A 17,154-nucleotide genomic window follows, 5' to 3' on the forward strand; every position below is an offset into this window, starting at 1 on the left:
GTTAGAGTGCCAATTAATGCGTCACCCCCATGTTTTTGGAGCATCACAATAGTGTAGCGGTTAGTGTGACACTATTACAATGCCAGTGACCTGGGTTCGATTCTACCTGTCTGTACAGAGCTTGTAAGTTTTCCCCTGTGAACGTGCGCACTTCCTCTTGGTCAGGGGTTCCCAGCCTGGGGCATAAATAACATCGGGAACCCTTGCTGCAGGTGCTCCAGTTCCCTTCCACATTCCAAGGATGTACGGGTTAGTAGGTTAACGGGTCACAGGGCGTGAGCTCGTTGGGCTGGGAGGGCCTGCTACCACGTTGCATCTCTAAACTTCTGGGCAGTGAGAGGGAACCAGAGAAAGCCCAACGGTAACAGGAAGAACGTGCAAACGCCACACGAACAGCGCCAGAGGGCAGGATTGAACCCAGGTCGCTGGGGTGACAGGGCATCAGACCCAGCGGCTGCAGACCTTCGGATGCCATCTGAAGTGTTACTGAAACTGCACTGATCCACACAAAGCATTGCGCGACATTTTGGAATGTGGGAGGAAACCTACAGGGAAATGCACAAACTCCTTTCGGACAGCGTCGCAATTGAACCTGGGTCAGGAACGCCGTATTAGCCTTGCACTAAATGCTATAAACATCGTGCAGTCCTGTACACGTTCTGGAGACTATCTTCATGGAGATAGTTTTGGCTTGTCACGTCGAGCTCTACAGGAGGGAAATAGGCTCTTTCAGCCCCGACTCATTCGTACAAGCCCACTTTGTCCTTACCACTTGTTACCTGCAGTGTTGCTTGTCATTTATTAACCCAAAGCTGTACTTTGCCCAGTACGGCCACGTTATCTGAAGATCTACAGCTGGACCAAGAGCTGCACTGGAGATTCATAAATTATCCTGAGCACTGTGTGATCAGTAGGGAACATCACAACTTGTCGTGGAAGGAAGCAGCTGAAGATGGTTGTGCTCTGGAGACATCCTGCTGCCATGTTCTCACACTTGTTTTTGGTAGCATTTCCTAATATCATAGGGAAGTCACAGCAACCCCTGCCCTTTGTGATGTTTATAAATGGCTTGGATGAGGACGTGGAAGGGTGCAGATATCGCAGTGGATAATGTAGAAGGGTTGCAATGGGGCGTTGACTGGACGCAGAGCTGGGCTGAGATGTGGCAGATGCAGTTCAATCCTGGGAAGTGTGAAGTGATTCACTTTGGAAGGTTGAACTTGATTAGTGGCAGCGTTCTGAGCATGTAGAGGAACAGAGAGATCTTGGGGTTCATATACATAGATCCCCCAAAGCTGCAGTGCAAGTTGATATGCTGGTTGGTCTTCAATAGTCGGGAGATTGAGTTCAAGGGCAGCGAGGTAACATGGCTTTTCTATTCCACTCTGGTTAGACCACACTTGGACTATTGTGTTCAGTTCTGGTTGCCTCATTGTAGGAGGGATGTGCAAGTTTTAGAGAGGATGGGGAAGAGATTACCAGGATGATGCCTGGATTAGAAAGCATGCTTTATGTGGATAGGTTGAGCGAGCCAGGGCTTTTCCCTTGGGGGAGAAGAAGGATAAGAGGTGACTTTACAAGGCAGTCTGAAACTTTTTCCCAGTGCAGAAATGGCTAATCCAAGGAAGCAGTGTTGGGCAGAAGGTGTAGTGGGCATGCGTTGACTGACCATTGTACCCAACAATGTGTGGGAGGGTTTTAGAAGTGGAAAAGCCATTGCATTAGGGCATTTCCACTCTCTCGACCTTGGAAGTCCTGGTCCAGTGGTTCGAATAGTCATCACAAATTGGGGTTGTCTGTGGTTGCAGCAGATGAACACGACTACTTCTGTACTTCATTCTCCAACAAGCATTGCAGAACCACCTTCCTGGCCGTTGGATCTCACTGTTGATCTTATCCACCCAGTGTGCCAGAGCCCCCCCCCCCCCCGCCCCCACCTGTTACCCTTGCCTGGTTTAGCCCACCTACTTGGAGCCACAGGAGAGGGTTGAGTGTCTGTTGGGGACCAAAGGTGAGTGAGCTGCCCCAGAATGGGCACGACAAGCCCCTTCACCAGAGGCGCTACCCCAGAGTGGAGGTGCGAGAGGCAGGTTGTTTACAAAGGCTGGTAGGTGTGCATGATGCACTGGGAGGGTGGTGACAGAGGCAGATACATTAGGGAAATTTGAGACTGGCACATGGGTGATAACACGATGGAGGGCTACGTGGTGGGGAAGGGTTAGGTTGATCCTGAAGTGGGTTGCAGGGTCAACACAACATTGTGTGCCCAAAGGCCTGTGTTGTGCTGAGTATTCTGTGGTGTATTTGGTGTTAATCATTCTCCGTGACATTTCATCCTGTGCAGGACAGTTCTTTCTCCACATCTGGATCAAGGTTGTAGTGACGTCTGCGTACCAACAGAAGCCCAGGCTGAGTGTCAGTCTGAAGTGTGTACCACTCGATGTGTGATCGGTAATGCTTGCTGATGACTGATGGCAGGCGGAAGTCCTATTCCACAGTTGCTTGGCTCGGGTTGTGGCTGCCTCTGCGGTGCAGTCAGCGCCTGCTGTGGTCACAAGCACCCACTCTATCCAGTGCTCACAGCTGTTTCTTGGTATCACACAGAGTGAGCCCACTGAATTGAAGACAGGTATTGGATGGGAGCAGTGAGGTTCAGAACTGGTGGGTCTGCACTGTAACACTGCACTGAAGGGCGCAGGTCTGCCTGTCTTCTGATTTAAGATGGTGCTGGGGAAACACAGAGGTGCCATGCTGGCAGCAAACAAAACCCCTAACTACTTGATTAATCACTCTTTCTCTGGACAGCGATCACCGCAATCAATAGCCTGTAACTTTCCCTTCGGCACTGAGCTTTTGAACCGCCTGTACATATTGGCATTTAGGCAGTGTGAACTGGAGTCTAGAAGATGCCGGATGGTTGTGGAGGGTACGGGCTGAATTGAGGTGGTGGAGCCTGAGCTTGAGAGCGAGGGACGAGCCATTGTTGGAGCAGACTGGGAGCCGGTTCAAAGCTGCAGAGCTGAGGCGGCGCAGAGTCAAGATGTCAGGGGCCCAGGCCCAAGAGCGAGAAGCAACCTAATGATTGACTGATTTAAGGCTGGGCTGGATTGGAAAGGGTGGCTATGGACCGAATCAAGGTGGCAGGGCCTGGGTCAAAGAGTGAGGAATGACCTGATGTTCAGCTGATTTAATCGCCAGGTCAGGGTGTCGGCGCCGGTGTTCTATGCCACTGAGTACAGTACCGAAGGACACAGGCCTGTCACTATGACCCTGGAATACAGGTGTGCTGGATGCAGGTCTATCACTAACATTGGGAATTAATACCTCTTCTTGACCACGTGTCACCTTTGCTGGTTCTGTTCTGCCCTGAAGCTGCAACTTGGCTTGTGAAACTGCTGTGGGGATTTTGGCCCCACCACTTCACTGGAAGTAAGTGAGGAAGACTGCAAACTTGGCAATTCTTGCAGTGTTGTGTGGTCTGTGGCAGTTTGTGAGAATGTAGTTCATGACTGACCACATTGTTGTGGGTCAGGAGTCACATGTGACCAACGCAAGCTTCCTTCCCTAAAGGAGAAAGAGTGGTTCCCATATTGTCGTCATTAGCATTTCTGTTTTATTCATCAACTCAATTTACATCCCTGTGCTGGTATGAAGGCTTTGAACCGGGGTATGAAGGCTTTGAACCGGAGGCTGAAACGTGTCCAGGTCTTTGGATTACCGGATCATCTGTGCTGCCAACACTGAAGGACAAAACCTGTCAGCCAGCCACCCACTCCCAAATCCTCGCACTCTCTGTCTTCTCTCCTACAGCCACGTAACCTTCTCAGAGAGGCAGGGAACAGGAACGAGATGTGGGGCCATTATGCAGCAATAATGGTGCTGAGCACCTTGATGACAGGTGGGAGGCAAAGTGAAACAGGTAGCAGGTAAATGACATAGAACACACTACAGAGCACTGGGCCCATGATGTTGTGACGACATTTTAACCCTTTCCTCCTAAATAGCCCTCCATTTTCCCCTCAACCGTATGTCTGTCTAAGAGTCTGCTAAGTGTAGCATGAAATCTTCTCAGCCAGGTACAGGTGTGTGGTGAACTATGTGCCTGTCTGGACACGCCCCCTGCTGACTGCTCCTGTGGCTCCTGCCACAGACCCCTGTATAAAGGCGATCGAGGCCTGAGCCCGGCCTCTCAGTCTCCAGGATGTAGTATGGTGGTCAACCACTGCTTGTTCCTTCTTCCAGTCAATAAAAGCCGATATCTCGCCTTTACGTCTCAGAGTGAGTTATTGATGGTGCATCAAGGTGTCAATTTTAACCAACACTTTGATAACAAACTGCCATCTTCATCAGGCAATATGCCCAGGTATATCTAGTGTAGTGGAATACGTGCTCAGCACCCATTGTCAGGCCCTCCTGATTGGTTAGTCCTCAACCAATCAGGTTTCTGCTGTCCCACCTTGTTTAAAATTGTATTCCAGTTCTTATTTAGAGTGAGACCTTTGTCTTTGTTAAAGTTCTTATCCTCTAGTTTTATCTCAATAGCTTCCTTCATCCGGAGGTCCCAGAAGCCAATGCTCTGGCACAATGGTTTTCTGCTGTCGATGTCAATCCTGTGGTCATTGCAAATGCAATGTTCTGCTCCCACCGATTTCTCTGGCTAACTCAAATGGACACACCTCTGATGCTGCTGTACAGCTTATTCGGGTCAGAGAAGACCTGGGACTCAGGGTGGCTGGCGTTTTCGGGATTCCCCGTGAATGCGGAGCAGCGTATATCAGGTGGGGCGCATCAAGGAGCACAGGAGGTGTATCTGTTTGGAGAAATCAGTGATAGCAGAACACTGCAAACACAATGACTACAGGATTGACTTCGGTGGCACAAAACTACTGTGCCATGCCAATGGCTTTTGGGACCCTGGTGAAGGAAGCTATTGAAATAAGATTATAGAATAAGAACTTTAACAAAGACGAAGGTCTCGCTCTAAATAAGAACTGGAATACAATTTTAAACAAGGTGGGACAGCAGAAACCTGATTGGTTGAGGACTAACCGATTGAGGGACAGATGACGGAAGTTGCGTGTATGTACCACCCGACTAGCTGTGTCTGGGCATCATCCCTGACAAAGATGGCGGAGCTCGTCATCAGAACCTCGGCTAAAATTGACACCTGTTCCCAGATGGAAGCCCGAGCAGAGTTTATGCGCTGGGAAAGCACTAGATCCTTTTCCTCTTAAATGTCCCTAATGTGTCTGCCTGGATCACCACACCTGGCAGCATTTTCCACGCATCCACCACTCCCTGTGTGACAAACCTACCTCTGACATCCCGCTATGCTTTTCTCCAATCTCATTAAAGTTATGTCTCCTCATATTAGCCATTTCTGCCCTGGAGAAAAGTTTCTGGGTATCCACTTGATCTATCTGTCAAATCACCTCTCATTCTCCTTCGTTGCAAAAAGAAAAGTGCCAGCCCATTCTACCTATCCTTACAAGACAAGCTGCCTAATCCAGGCAGGATCCTGGTGAATCTCCTCTGTGCCCTCTCTAAAGCTTCCACACCCTTCCTATAATGAGGTGACCAGAACTGAGCACAACGTTCCACACCAGACTCTGAAGCAGAAACAGAAAATGGTGGAAATGCCCAGCAGGTCAGGTGGCATCTGAGGAAAGAGAAACAGGCAGCTTTCCAGTCCTGACAAAGGGTCTCGGCCCGAAACGTCGACAGTGCTTCTCTTATAGATACTGCCTGGCCAGCTGCGTTCCACCAGCATTTTGTGTGTGGTGATTGAATTTCCAGTTGTTAGAACTGGGGAAAAGTGAGAAGCAAATAGGGGAGATGTGTAGAACAAGGAGAATGCCTATGAATAGGTTTGAAATGGCTTGATGAGAACTTTAATTATCATAGACAGCTTTTGGTCTGTGTAATGTGTTATTGCCGGTAAGGTGGCAGGCTACACTTTTAGACAAGTAGGTTAAGAAAAACTGATCCAATGAGACAGAAAATAAAAGATGTTGGAAAACCCTCCAGGGCAAGCAGCACCTGTGGAGAGAGAAACTGTCTCAGGTCCTGCCTGTCCTGCTGAGCTTCCCTGGCAGTTTCTGTTTTTACTTCAGGTTTTCAGCAATGGCTGTTTAGTTTTCAACAGACACTTTCTTTTCCTTCCTTCAGAGCTGAAGCTTCAGATCGAGAGCTCATCTGACCTGGAGCCAGAGGAACGAGGCACAGCTGACTTTCTGTGCAGTGGCAATCTGAGTGATGTGGGGGAGACGGATGCGTTGGAGCTCCAGAACGATGGCGCAGGGACCTCGGGCGTGAGCACACTCAGTCGCTCAGTGTCGTATGATTCCCAGCAGAACACCTGCCCTCGTATCCTGCAGCTCAGCCGACTGAGGGCGGAAACAAAGCGGTACGAAGTGGCGGAAGGCAAAGTGCGTATTCCTCGACACACCTTTGTCGAGGTTGGGTGGCCGCCCTACCAACAAGGGTGTAGCTCAGGACGGTGGTCTGTCACAGCTGTTTGAAACAGACTAGGCAACAGTTGGAGAATGGTGTCCCGTTGCAGGAAGGATGTGAAAGGGTAGAGAAGAGGTTTACCCGGGTGTTGCCTGCGTTAAACATTATGATCCAGAAGGAGCGGTTGGATAAATTCAGACTGTTTTCTCTAGAATGTTCGAGGCAAAGGAGAACATTGGCATTTATTTCAAGGGGAATAGAATATAAAAGCAAGGAGATAATGCTGAGCCTTTACAAGACACTGGTCGGGCCACACTTGGAGCATTATCCCGTATCTCAAAAAAGATGTGTTGTCAGTGGAGAGAGTCCAGAAGAGGTTGATGAGGATGATTCCGGGAGTGAAGGAGTTAAAGTATGAGGAATGTTTGGCAGCTTTGGACCTGTACTCACTGGAATTTAGAAGAATGCGTGGGGATCTCTTTGAAACCGACCGAATGTTGAACGGACTAGATACGGTGGATGTGGAGAGGATGTTTCCTATGGTGTGGGAGTCCATAACTAGAGGGCACAGCCTCAAAATTGAGGGGCGACCCTTTTAGAGCAGAGGTAAGGAGCAGTTTTTTTAGTCAGAGAGTAGTGAATCTGTGGAATGCTCTGCCACAGACTGTGGTGGAGGCCAAGTCCGTAGGTGTATTTAAGGTGGAATCAGTCAGGGCATGAAAGGATATGGTAAGAAGATAGGTGCATAGGGTTGAGTGGGATCCAGGATCAGCCATGATGGAATGGTGGAGCAGACTCGATGGGCTGAATGGCCTAATTCTGCACCTACGTCTTATGGTTTTATAGAACAGTACAGTCCCTTCAAGCCACAATATCGTGCTGACCTTTTAACTTACTCTAAAATCAATTTAGTTCTTCCCTTCTCCAGAGCTCTCGTTTTTTTTCCATCTATGTGCCTTACTAAGAGTCTTTTAAATGTCCCTATGCTTGATAGATGTTTATATATCTGTGAGGGGCATAGGGTAAACAGCCAGAATCTGTTTCCCAGGCAGAAATGTAAAGTGTACGGTGCCATGTGTTTAAGGTGGGTGGGCGGAAGGTTTAAGAGCGATGTTCGGGGAGGGGTATTTTACACGGAGATGCCTGGCATGAGCTGCCAGGGTGGTGGTGGAAGTGTATTTGATAGTGGCGTTTAAGAGGCTTGTAGAGGCATATGTATATGGTGGGAATGGGGGGGTTATGGATCATGTGCAAGGAGAAAAGATTTACTTCAATTTGCTAATGTGTTCAGCACAGACATGGCGGCCATAACATCTATATTCTTGAATGCTCTGTGTTCTAAGGGATCAGGAGGAACTGTGTGAGTCTCCTCAATCAAGTCGAGCCGATGTCCATCTGCAGTTCTCTGTATTTACTCACCTTTAGTCCATGTTGTACATGTCCAAATCCTCTCCCTGTCTTAGCTTTTGTCTTGATGTTCTCATGGCATCTGCAGCCATTTGGGAGAAGGCCCCAGGCCTCCACCTCTCTTTGCATGGTAAAATACTTCTGCATTGCATTTGTGTGTGACGTGGGTCAAATTTTCAGGCTATCCTTCCTCATACTGAACTCCCCTTCTTGATGGAACAATTCCTCTACATCTGCCCCATTTTAAACAATGCAGTTAGACCTGTGTATGCTAAAACTACAAGGCCTGTATTTGCAATTTAGCCTGTAAACCCAGGTGGCTTGGGACCTTGTCAAGAGAGGTCTGTGAGCTAGGAGCTCCAGCTGGGGTGGGTTTCTCAGTGGGATATCAGGAAGAGTAAATGACTCGGAGTGACCCCCAACACCAGCAGATTCTTCGCTCTGGTCTCCAGAAGATCTTCCGGTCACTGTGGCAACTGTCCTGACGATGGGCCTGAGATATTAACTGCTATTTTGCCAGCCCCCCCACCCCCAAGCTCGTCCCATAGACGCTGCCTGACTTGCTGAGTTCCTCCAGCATTTTGTGTGTGTGTGTGGCAAGCATCTGTTTGCTTGGTCTTTGCAGCAAAGGGAATTGGTGTCAGAATAAACATGAGGCTTCTTTGCACCTTGACAAATGATCATCTGAGAATGGTTAGTTCGAGCAGTTGGCATGGCAATGGTGAGACTCAGACTATCGTTTGATTTGATTTTAAGTAATTCAGCATCAGTGATAAAGAGAAAAACCGAGTTATTTGAAGCTGGTCTGTGGGACTGTCCCAGACCAGTATGTTTAAGGTGAGATAGGCTATCCCAGGGGAGAGTATTTCCATGACATTAATCCATCCTAGTAAGGATGTGGGCCTTTATAGTCATTTTATTAATCATATATTGAGCCAGTCAAGGCCACCTACTAGGGCAGTGAAAGTTGGTGAGTTTAGATGGGTGTGTGTGCACTAGGACTACTGGGAAGCTCATATGAGACCATAAAACATAGGAGCAGAATTAGGCCATGTGGCCCATCGAGTCTGCTCCAGCACTCAATCATGTCTAATTTATTTTCCTCTCAAATCCATTCTCCTACCTTCTCCCCAAAACATCTGGCACCCTTACTAGTTAAACTGTCAGCGTCCGCTTTAAATATACCCAGTAACTTGGCCCCTGCACCTAAATTCCACAGATTCACTGCCCTGTTGATAAAGAAATTCTCTCTCGATGTCTTTCTGTTCTAGTCTCCAAGAACTGAATATTTATTTCCCCGAATTCACTCTGCTGACCTGATAGAATCAGCATTGGAAAGAGTTAGAATGAAGTTTCAACTTTTCTTTCACTACTTTTGTTTTTAAAATCTCAGATCTCAGGTAAAGAACAATTTTTGTTTTTATTTCAGACTTTAAGCATCTGTGTTTTTTTAAAATTTTCACTGATTGTTAGGAGCTGTCCATCCTTGAGTACACTACACAGTGATTGATATACTTAGTGGTTACAGTATTACCTCCTGTACCTATGCAGTGGCCACCGAGTGTATGGCTGTGATCTCCACGTGCTCTGATCCTTCTCCTTCAAGGCTCGGTGTGTTACGTGTTCAGAGATGCTCTTCTGTACGTCATCCTGAACCAGTCTGGCCACTTTCCTGTGACCTGCAGCATCAGCAAGGCCTTTTTGTCCACAGGATTGTTGCTCACTGGGTGCTTTTTGAGTTTTGCACCATTCCGTGTAAACTTTGGAGACTGCTGATCTCCTGGTGTTTTCATGCACAACGGTCTCCAGAGTTCACAGAGAATGATGCAAAAAACACATCCAGTAAGCAGGAGTTCTGTGGCAAAAGTGCTCTATTCATGAGAGAGGTCGGAGGAGAATGGCCAGACTAGATCAAGCTGACAGGAAGGCGACAGTAACCACACGTTACAACAGTGGTGTGTAGTAGAGCATCTCCAAATGCACAACACGTTGAGCCTTGAAGTGGCTGGTCTACAGCAGCAGAAGACCACACCAGGTTCCACTCCGGTACCTAATAAAGTGGCCTACGTAGCTCCTTCCCTGTCTCCAGACAGAATGTGGATGTACATTGGCCTAAGGATTGGCTGTAGGTCTGATCCTGGCTGTGGGCTGAAGAGGGGAGGGATTGATAATTAACTATGTGGGTCACCTGTATTAAACTTCTGCTTTACAGACTCCTGGAAAACCTTGCAGAGAAAGAGTGCAAGTACCAACAACTACTGTTGCAACTTCTTCATCAGAAAGAGCACATCATCGAGCTGCTGCGAGGGAGATCAGAACCTGTGGGTAAGTGAGGGAGGCGGTGGCAGGATTAGCAGAAAACCGATGAGCTGAAAATAAAATGGCCGAAAAATGTTTGGTCTTTTTCAGTTTCGTAATTGTTTATGCTTGTATGTTCCAGTGCCATCCTCCACTCCACCCCACCCACCCTTACCATACAAGCACTGTCCATCAGCCTAGAGTTTGTTTAACAGAAACACAAGGGATTCTGCAGACGATGTAAGTCTAGAGCAACACACAAAATGCTCAGCAGGTCGGGCGGTATCAATGGAGGAGAATAAGCGGTCAATGTTTCGGATGAGACCCTTCGTACTCCCCTTCATGCGTGCTACCCGGCTATCCAGCATGTTGTGTGTTGCTTTTGTTGAACAGGTTGAGTTGAGAGGCAGCACATGGATTATTATCTGTGAGGACTCAAAAATAAGGGGGCCTCAGTTATGCCAAGGAGAGCTGTTGTTGGATGATCCTGAGCACACGTTCAATCCCCCAGTTCCTCCTGCTCTGCTGTCTTTGCTCACTGACGAGACTGCCTCTGTGCTGTCTTCCTAACTCCTGAACCATTGCTTCCCCTCCACCACAGTATACTGAGCCCTTAGCCCTGACAGCACGTCTCATCAACTTTCAACACATCTGTTCTCAACCCTTCTCCTTTGGTACTGAGCCAAGACGTCGTTCCCCAGTCCTCACCTTGGGTCCACCAGCCTTTGCATTCAACAAATTGTTTGACAACTCCTACCTGCTCCAACGAGATCCCGCACATTTTCCTCTCCCCTCTTGGCATCTCAGGAAGATCACTCCCTCTGCCATTTCCCTGATCTTCTCCTGTGCCTCCACCAACAGCTCCCCACTTTGTAACACTTCTCCGTGCCACTGCAGGAGGTACATTGTCTGCCTTCCCACCAGCCTGGACATTTCTCCCAGGGGCAGGTTACTGCCACTGGTGATCACGATGTGCTCCCCTCTACATTGAAATATCCAAGCACTGACTGGGTGGCCGTCACTTCAGTCTACAGGAGTAAGCCGAAGCTTCCGAGCCTGCCATTTTAGTACTTCACCCTCCTCCCACTCGGATCTCTCTGTGTCTCCTGTACTATTACAACATTGCAACTCTCTGGCCTTAATACTGAATTCAACAACTTTAGGTAAACAGCTCTCCCTGTCTGTGCTAGGGCTGTCCTTTTCTACTGTGCAACATCAGTCTGTGATAATGGCTCATTTCCTCTGTACCTGTTGGTACAGTCTGACCTTCAGGGCTTGCCCAACAGCCCAGTGATTATCCACACAAAACTGTGACAAAGAAGCATAATTACCTCTTGCTGCACTCATTAACCAATTTGACTGGGTCTCAGGCTATCACAGATATCCCCTTTATCCTGTCCATCCTTCTCTGCAACGTAAAACTAGCTTGTTTTTCCCCCTTTCCCAGTCCTGCAACACACACTCAAAATGTTGCGGGCCCGGAACGTCGACTGTTTACTCTTTTCCATAGATGCTGCCTGGCCAGATGAGTTTCTCCGGCATTTTGTGTGCGTTGCTTGGATTTCCAGCATCTGCAGATTTTCTAGTCTTTTTGATAAAGGGTCTTTTATATTACGTGCAGTTCCGATAGCCAAACACCATAACCCACTTTCTCATCTCACGGCCCCATTCACCAGTTTGGTCAACCACTGTTGAAACAGCTGAGCTCCCCCTGCCCCGCCTGATTTAGCCCTCAACTCCCTCCTTCCTGGCCCACTTCCAAATATGGCAATGTTTTAAACACCCTGTGGTGTGCAGAGTATCAGTGCATACAACATGAACGTGGAGGCTGCAGCAAACGCAGGAATGAGTTCCAGTGCGCAGAGTGGATTGTTTGTGTGCAGGGTATTAATGTACAGAGTAGAGGGATATGGGAGGTATACCAGTCTACAGGGTAGAGTAATAATGCCTAGAGTAGAGAGTATTAGTGCCCAGAGAGTGTGCAGAGTAGAGGGCGTGAGAGTAGAGTACTGGTGATGTGTAGAATATTAGTGTACAGGGGTAGAGAGTGTGGGGACTAGAATATTAGTGTACAGGGGTAGAGAGTGTGGGACTAGAATATTAGTGTGCAGGGGTAGAGAGTGTGAGACTAGAATATTAGTGTGCAGGGTAGAGAGTGAGACTAGAATATTAGTGTACAGGGGTAGAGAGTGTGGGGAATAGAATATTAGTGTGCAGGTGCAGAGAGTGTGGGAATAGAATATTAGTGTACAGGGGTAGAGAGTGTGGGGAATAGAATTTTAGTGTGCAGGTGTAGAGAGTGTGAGACTATAATATTAGTGTGCAGGGTAGAGAGTGTGAGACTAGAATATTAGTGTGCAGGGGTAGAGAGTGTGGGACTAGAATATTAGTGTACAGGTGTAGAGAGTGTGAGACTATAATATTAGTGTGCAGGGTAGAGAGTGTGAGACTAGAATATTAGTGTGCAGGGGTAGAGAGTGTGGGACTAGAATATTAGTGTGCAGGGGTAGAGAGTGTGGGACTAGAATATTAGTGTGCAGGTGCAGAGAGTGTGAGACTAGAATATTAGTGTACAGGGGTAGAGAGTGTGGGACTAGAATATTAGTGTACAGGGGTAGAGAGTGTGGGACTAGAATATTAGTGTACAGGGGTAGAGAGTGTGGGGAATAGAATATTAGTGTGCAGGGGTAGAGAGTGTGGGACTAGAATATTAGTGTACAGGGGTAGAGAGTGTGGGGAATAGAATATTAGTGTGCAGGGGTAGAGAGTGTGGGACTAGAATATTAGTGTACAGGGGTAGAGAGTGTGGGGAATAGAATATTAGTGTGCAGGGTAGAGAGTGTGGGACTAGAATATTAGTGTACAGGGGTAGAGAGTGTGGGACTAGAATATTAGTGTACAGGGGTAGAGAGTGTGAGACTAGAATATTAGTGTGCAGGGGTAGAGAGTGTGGGGACTAGAATATTAGTGTACAGGGGTAGAGAGTGTGGGACTAGAATATTAGTGTGCAGGTGTAGAGAGTGTGGGACTAGAATATTAGTGTGCAGGGTAGAGAGTGTGGGACTAGAATATTAGTGTACAGGGGTAGAGAGTGTGAGACTAGAATATTAGTGTGCAGGGGTAGAGAGTGTGGGACTAGAATATTAGTGTGCAGGGGTAGAGAGTGTGGGACTAGAATATTAGTGTACAGGGGTAGAGAGTGTGAGACTAGAATATTAGTGTGCAGGGGTAGAGAGTGTGGGACTAGAATATTAGAGTACAGGGGTAGAGAGTGTGAGACTAGAATATTAGTGTGCAGGGGTAGAGAGTGTGGGACTAGAATATTAGTGTGCAGGTGTAGAGAGTGTGGGACTAGAATATTAGTGTACAGGGGTAGAGAGTGTGGGAATAGAATATTAGTGTACAGGGGTAGAGAGTGTGAGACTATAATATTAGTGTACAGGGGTAGAGAGTGTGGGACTAGAATATTAGTGTACAGGGGTAGAGAGTGTGAGACTATAATATTAGTGTACAGGGGTAGAGAGTGTGAGACTAGAATATTAGTGTGCAGGGGTAGAGAGTGTGGGACTAGAATATTAGTGTGCAGGTGTAGAGAGTGTGGGACTAGAATATTAGTGTACAGGGGTAGAGAGTGTGGGAATAGAATATTAGTGTACAGGGGTAGAGAGTGTGAGACTATAATATTAGTGTACAGGGGTAGAGAGTGTGGGACTAGAATATTAGTGTACAGGGGTAGAGAGTGTGAGACTATAATATTAGTGTACAGGGGTAGAGAGTGTGGGAATAGAATTTTAGTGTGCAGGGGTAGAGAGTGTGAGACCAGAGCACTGGTTGTGTAGGTAAGGGTGCCAGTGTGCAGAATGAAGTGAAGCGGAGTGCTGGCAGGAAGCGTAGAGAGTGATTGTTTATTGAGTACTGTATTACGGTACAGAAGGTTTGGTTCAGTGTGAGGATGTGTAAAGTTATCGTGCACTGAGTGAAGGTGCAGGAATGCCCCCATAACCTCGCACAGCGGCTACAGTCACTGGCATTCTAAGCAGCAACCGTCTGGCTGCACTCTGGGGCAAATGCCTCTTCCTTTGCCAGTGTCGGAATACAGTTTCAATATTTGTCTAAAACCGGACCATTTTATCCTTCTGCACAACCTTACTTAGGTGTAGTTTTACATCCTCAGACCCTAGGGATGCTGAGATTTTAGAAAGGGTGCTGCAGAGGGATGAGCAGATTCATTCCCAGTTTAAATAACCTTTTCACCTGGAATTTGCTGGGTATCCGTACCTCTGAGGTGTGGATATTTGCTGAGGCTTATGGCTTCAGATCTTGCTAATAGCAACCGGTTCTTCTATCAGAAACTGTCTGGGGCACAGGGGGTCACTGTCAGACAAGTAACACCAGAGGTTGGCTGGATGTTAGGCAGTTCCTCTTACAGAGACACTGGAGCCTTGGAGCAGGTTGCAAGCTGGGTTGGTGATCGCTGATCAAATGAATTCCTGCAGGAGAGAGCTGGACCTGTCTCTGCCTGCAGCCAACATCCTCCGGATTCCTGTAATAACAGGGAGACTCAATCTGACTCCAACTGATTTGATCCACTGCAGTGGTTCGTGGAGACTTTTACTGAAAGTGGCAACACTGGCGGATGAGGCGTTGACAAAAACATCTGCTTCGCTTGCCTTCACAAGTCGGGGCGTAGACCAGAGGAGCTGGGACGTTATGTTGCAACTTTACAAAGCACTGGGGTCGGCTGCACTTGGCGTACTGTGTACAGTTTGGCCACTACACGACAGGAAGGCTGTGACTGCGCAGGAGAAAGGGCAGAAGAGATTCACCAGGATGCTCCCTGGTTTGGAGGAACTCAGTTCAGTGGGGGAGGGAAGAGATTGTTTGGATGGGCTGATTGTTTTCTGTGTGAAGGAGTCTAACGGATGATGTGATGGAGGTACCTCTAAAGATGGGCGAGTGGCACGGTAGTGTGGTGGTTAGTGCCGTGCTTCACAGTGACAGTGATTGTAAGGTTGGGATTCAGTTCCCGACGCTGTCTGTCTGCGGGTGTCCTCCAGGTGCTCCGGTTTCCTCCCACGTTCTGAAAGGACGTGCAGTTAGGGTTGGTAAGTTGTGGGCATGTTAAGTTGGCATCAGCAGCACTTGCAGGCTGCCCCAGTATATCCCCAAACTGTGTTGGTTATTGGACACAAACGACACACGCGTTTGTTTCGATACACACGTCACTACTCCAATCTGCTCTTTGTACGGGTGGGGTAGAGCGTCAGATTTCTTTTTTATATGGTTGGTGATATCAAAAGCAAGAGGGCATTGTCTTTCAGGTGAAAGGAGGAGTTTTGAAGGGAATTATTTTACACAGAGGGTGGTTGATATCTATGATGTGCTGCCAGAGGAGGTGACGGAATCAGATACAATAATTATATCAATGAAGAATTCCGATAAGCTTTTAAACAGGCATGGTCCTGAAGGACATGGACCTAATGAAGGCAAATGGGATCTGTATAGCTGTGTTAAAGGGACAGTACGGGTACAGTGGGCTGAAAGCTCTGTCTCTATGCTTTACAACTCTGGCCAGCAATTCTCTTCCCATTTGATACTCAAGTGTGAATCAGCTGGTTTTAGCACTGAGCAGGTTGTAAGCTGGTTCAGTTATTGGGGCAGAGAACATCTCCCAGCTGCTCATTACTGAAAGGGCCTGTATCTATGGAATGCCCTCCACAACCACTGGACATCTGAGTGTCGGATTTGCAGCCAACGATACTCTTCTCCTTTTATATTACCACTGTTGAGCTCAAGACAACTCTTCTCACCAAGTCCCAAAAGTAGCAGAGGCCATAAAATGTGGTTCAGTCACATTGAATGAGAGATGAGTTTTGACCCGGTCACTAAGCTGTTCAAGATTTAATGTTTTCAATGATGTGGCATTGGGGGCTACACAGGTTGTTATGAGCAGAAAGGCTGGAGTCCCTCTTCTACACCTTCAGTAGTCTAACTGCCCGCTAAAAACATGGTATTGGGTCGAGTTGTTCTCGCTCTTGGCAACTTACTTGCAAACGTATTGTCACCATGCGAGACATGGTCAGTGCGTCGTCGCTTGTGGAGTGTTCTCCGAGTGCTTGGTATGTAAACGTACTTCTCAGTCAGCTGGTTGGGCGTCTTTACAGAAACTCAGTCACGATGTGAGGAGGAAATCTCGTCACTGAATGGTTGTGTGGCGAACTTTGTGCGTCGTGGTCTGGAATCTTGCCCACACTAGCTCATAAATAGGATTGAGGTCTACGTGTCTATACACTGAATTGTTTACGGAAAACCATGCTTCGAGGAATTCCCTCGCATGCTGCGCGCTCGCTTGCGCCATGACTTTCACTGAAATCTGTGGCCCCTCTCGATCTTCGTAAGTGGAGACTAGGGCAAGTCGGTCACGCCACAGGTCAGTCAGCCTGCTTGCACAGTTCTTAGAAGCCGAGAGTGAGGCATGAAGCTCGTTGCTTACGGCCATTTCATTAAATGTTACCATAACAATTAACCTATAAAATAGTCAGATTCAAGTGGTTTTGACAACTGCTAGTACAAACTAAGAAGTTTCTAGGAAAACACAGAGCCAATTGTGTCATAATTACTGGAAAATACACTGAACAATTTGTGGTGAACTATGTGCCTGTCGGGACACGCCCTCTGCTGACTGCTCCTGTGGCTCCTCCCACAGGCCCCTGTATAAAGGCGATCTGAGGCCTGACGCTCGGCCTCAGTCTCCAGGACATTGTATGATAGACACTCACTCCTGGTTCCTTCTTCCAGTCAATAAAAGCCGATATCTCGCCTTACGTCTCAGTGTGAGTTATTGATGGTGCATCACAATTACAAGTATAAAGGTTATTATATACAAAAACAAGCAAGCCTCGACAAGTCGAGCAACAAGAAAAACAACAATCCAACACTCCAATCCAACAATACCCTGGAACTTCCTTATTCCATTTGGAACTGATTGAAGGGGAG

General features: G+C 47.6%; 1 protein-coding gene across 2 annotated transcripts in view; it reads left to right on the forward strand.

Moving 5' to 3' along the window:
* The window catches only part of LOC132383398 (mitogen-activated protein kinase kinase kinase 5-like), a 195,583-nt gene that overhangs the window by 146,787 nt on the left and 31,642 nt on the right, over positions 1-17,154 (forward strand). For both annotated transcript variants that reach the window (XR_009508658.1, XM_059954299.1), the window contains exons 25-26: positions 6,169-6,406; positions 10,073-10,185. Coding sequence is in view for 1 of the 2 variants with exons in the window: in XM_059954299.1 (XP_059810282.1) it covers positions 6,169-6,406; positions 10,073-10,185 (351 nt within the window). In the remaining variant the exon portion in view is untranslated. The remainder of the gene's footprint in view (positions 1-6,168; positions 6,407-10,072; positions 10,186-17,154) is intronic.

This window comes from Hypanus sabinus, chromosome 30 (genome assembly GCF_030144855.1).
Source record: "Hypanus sabinus isolate sHypSab1 chromosome 30, sHypSab1.hap1, whole genome shotgun sequence".
NCBI lineage: Eukaryota > Metazoa > Chordata > Chondrichthyes > Myliobatiformes > Dasyatidae > Hypanus > Hypanus sabinus.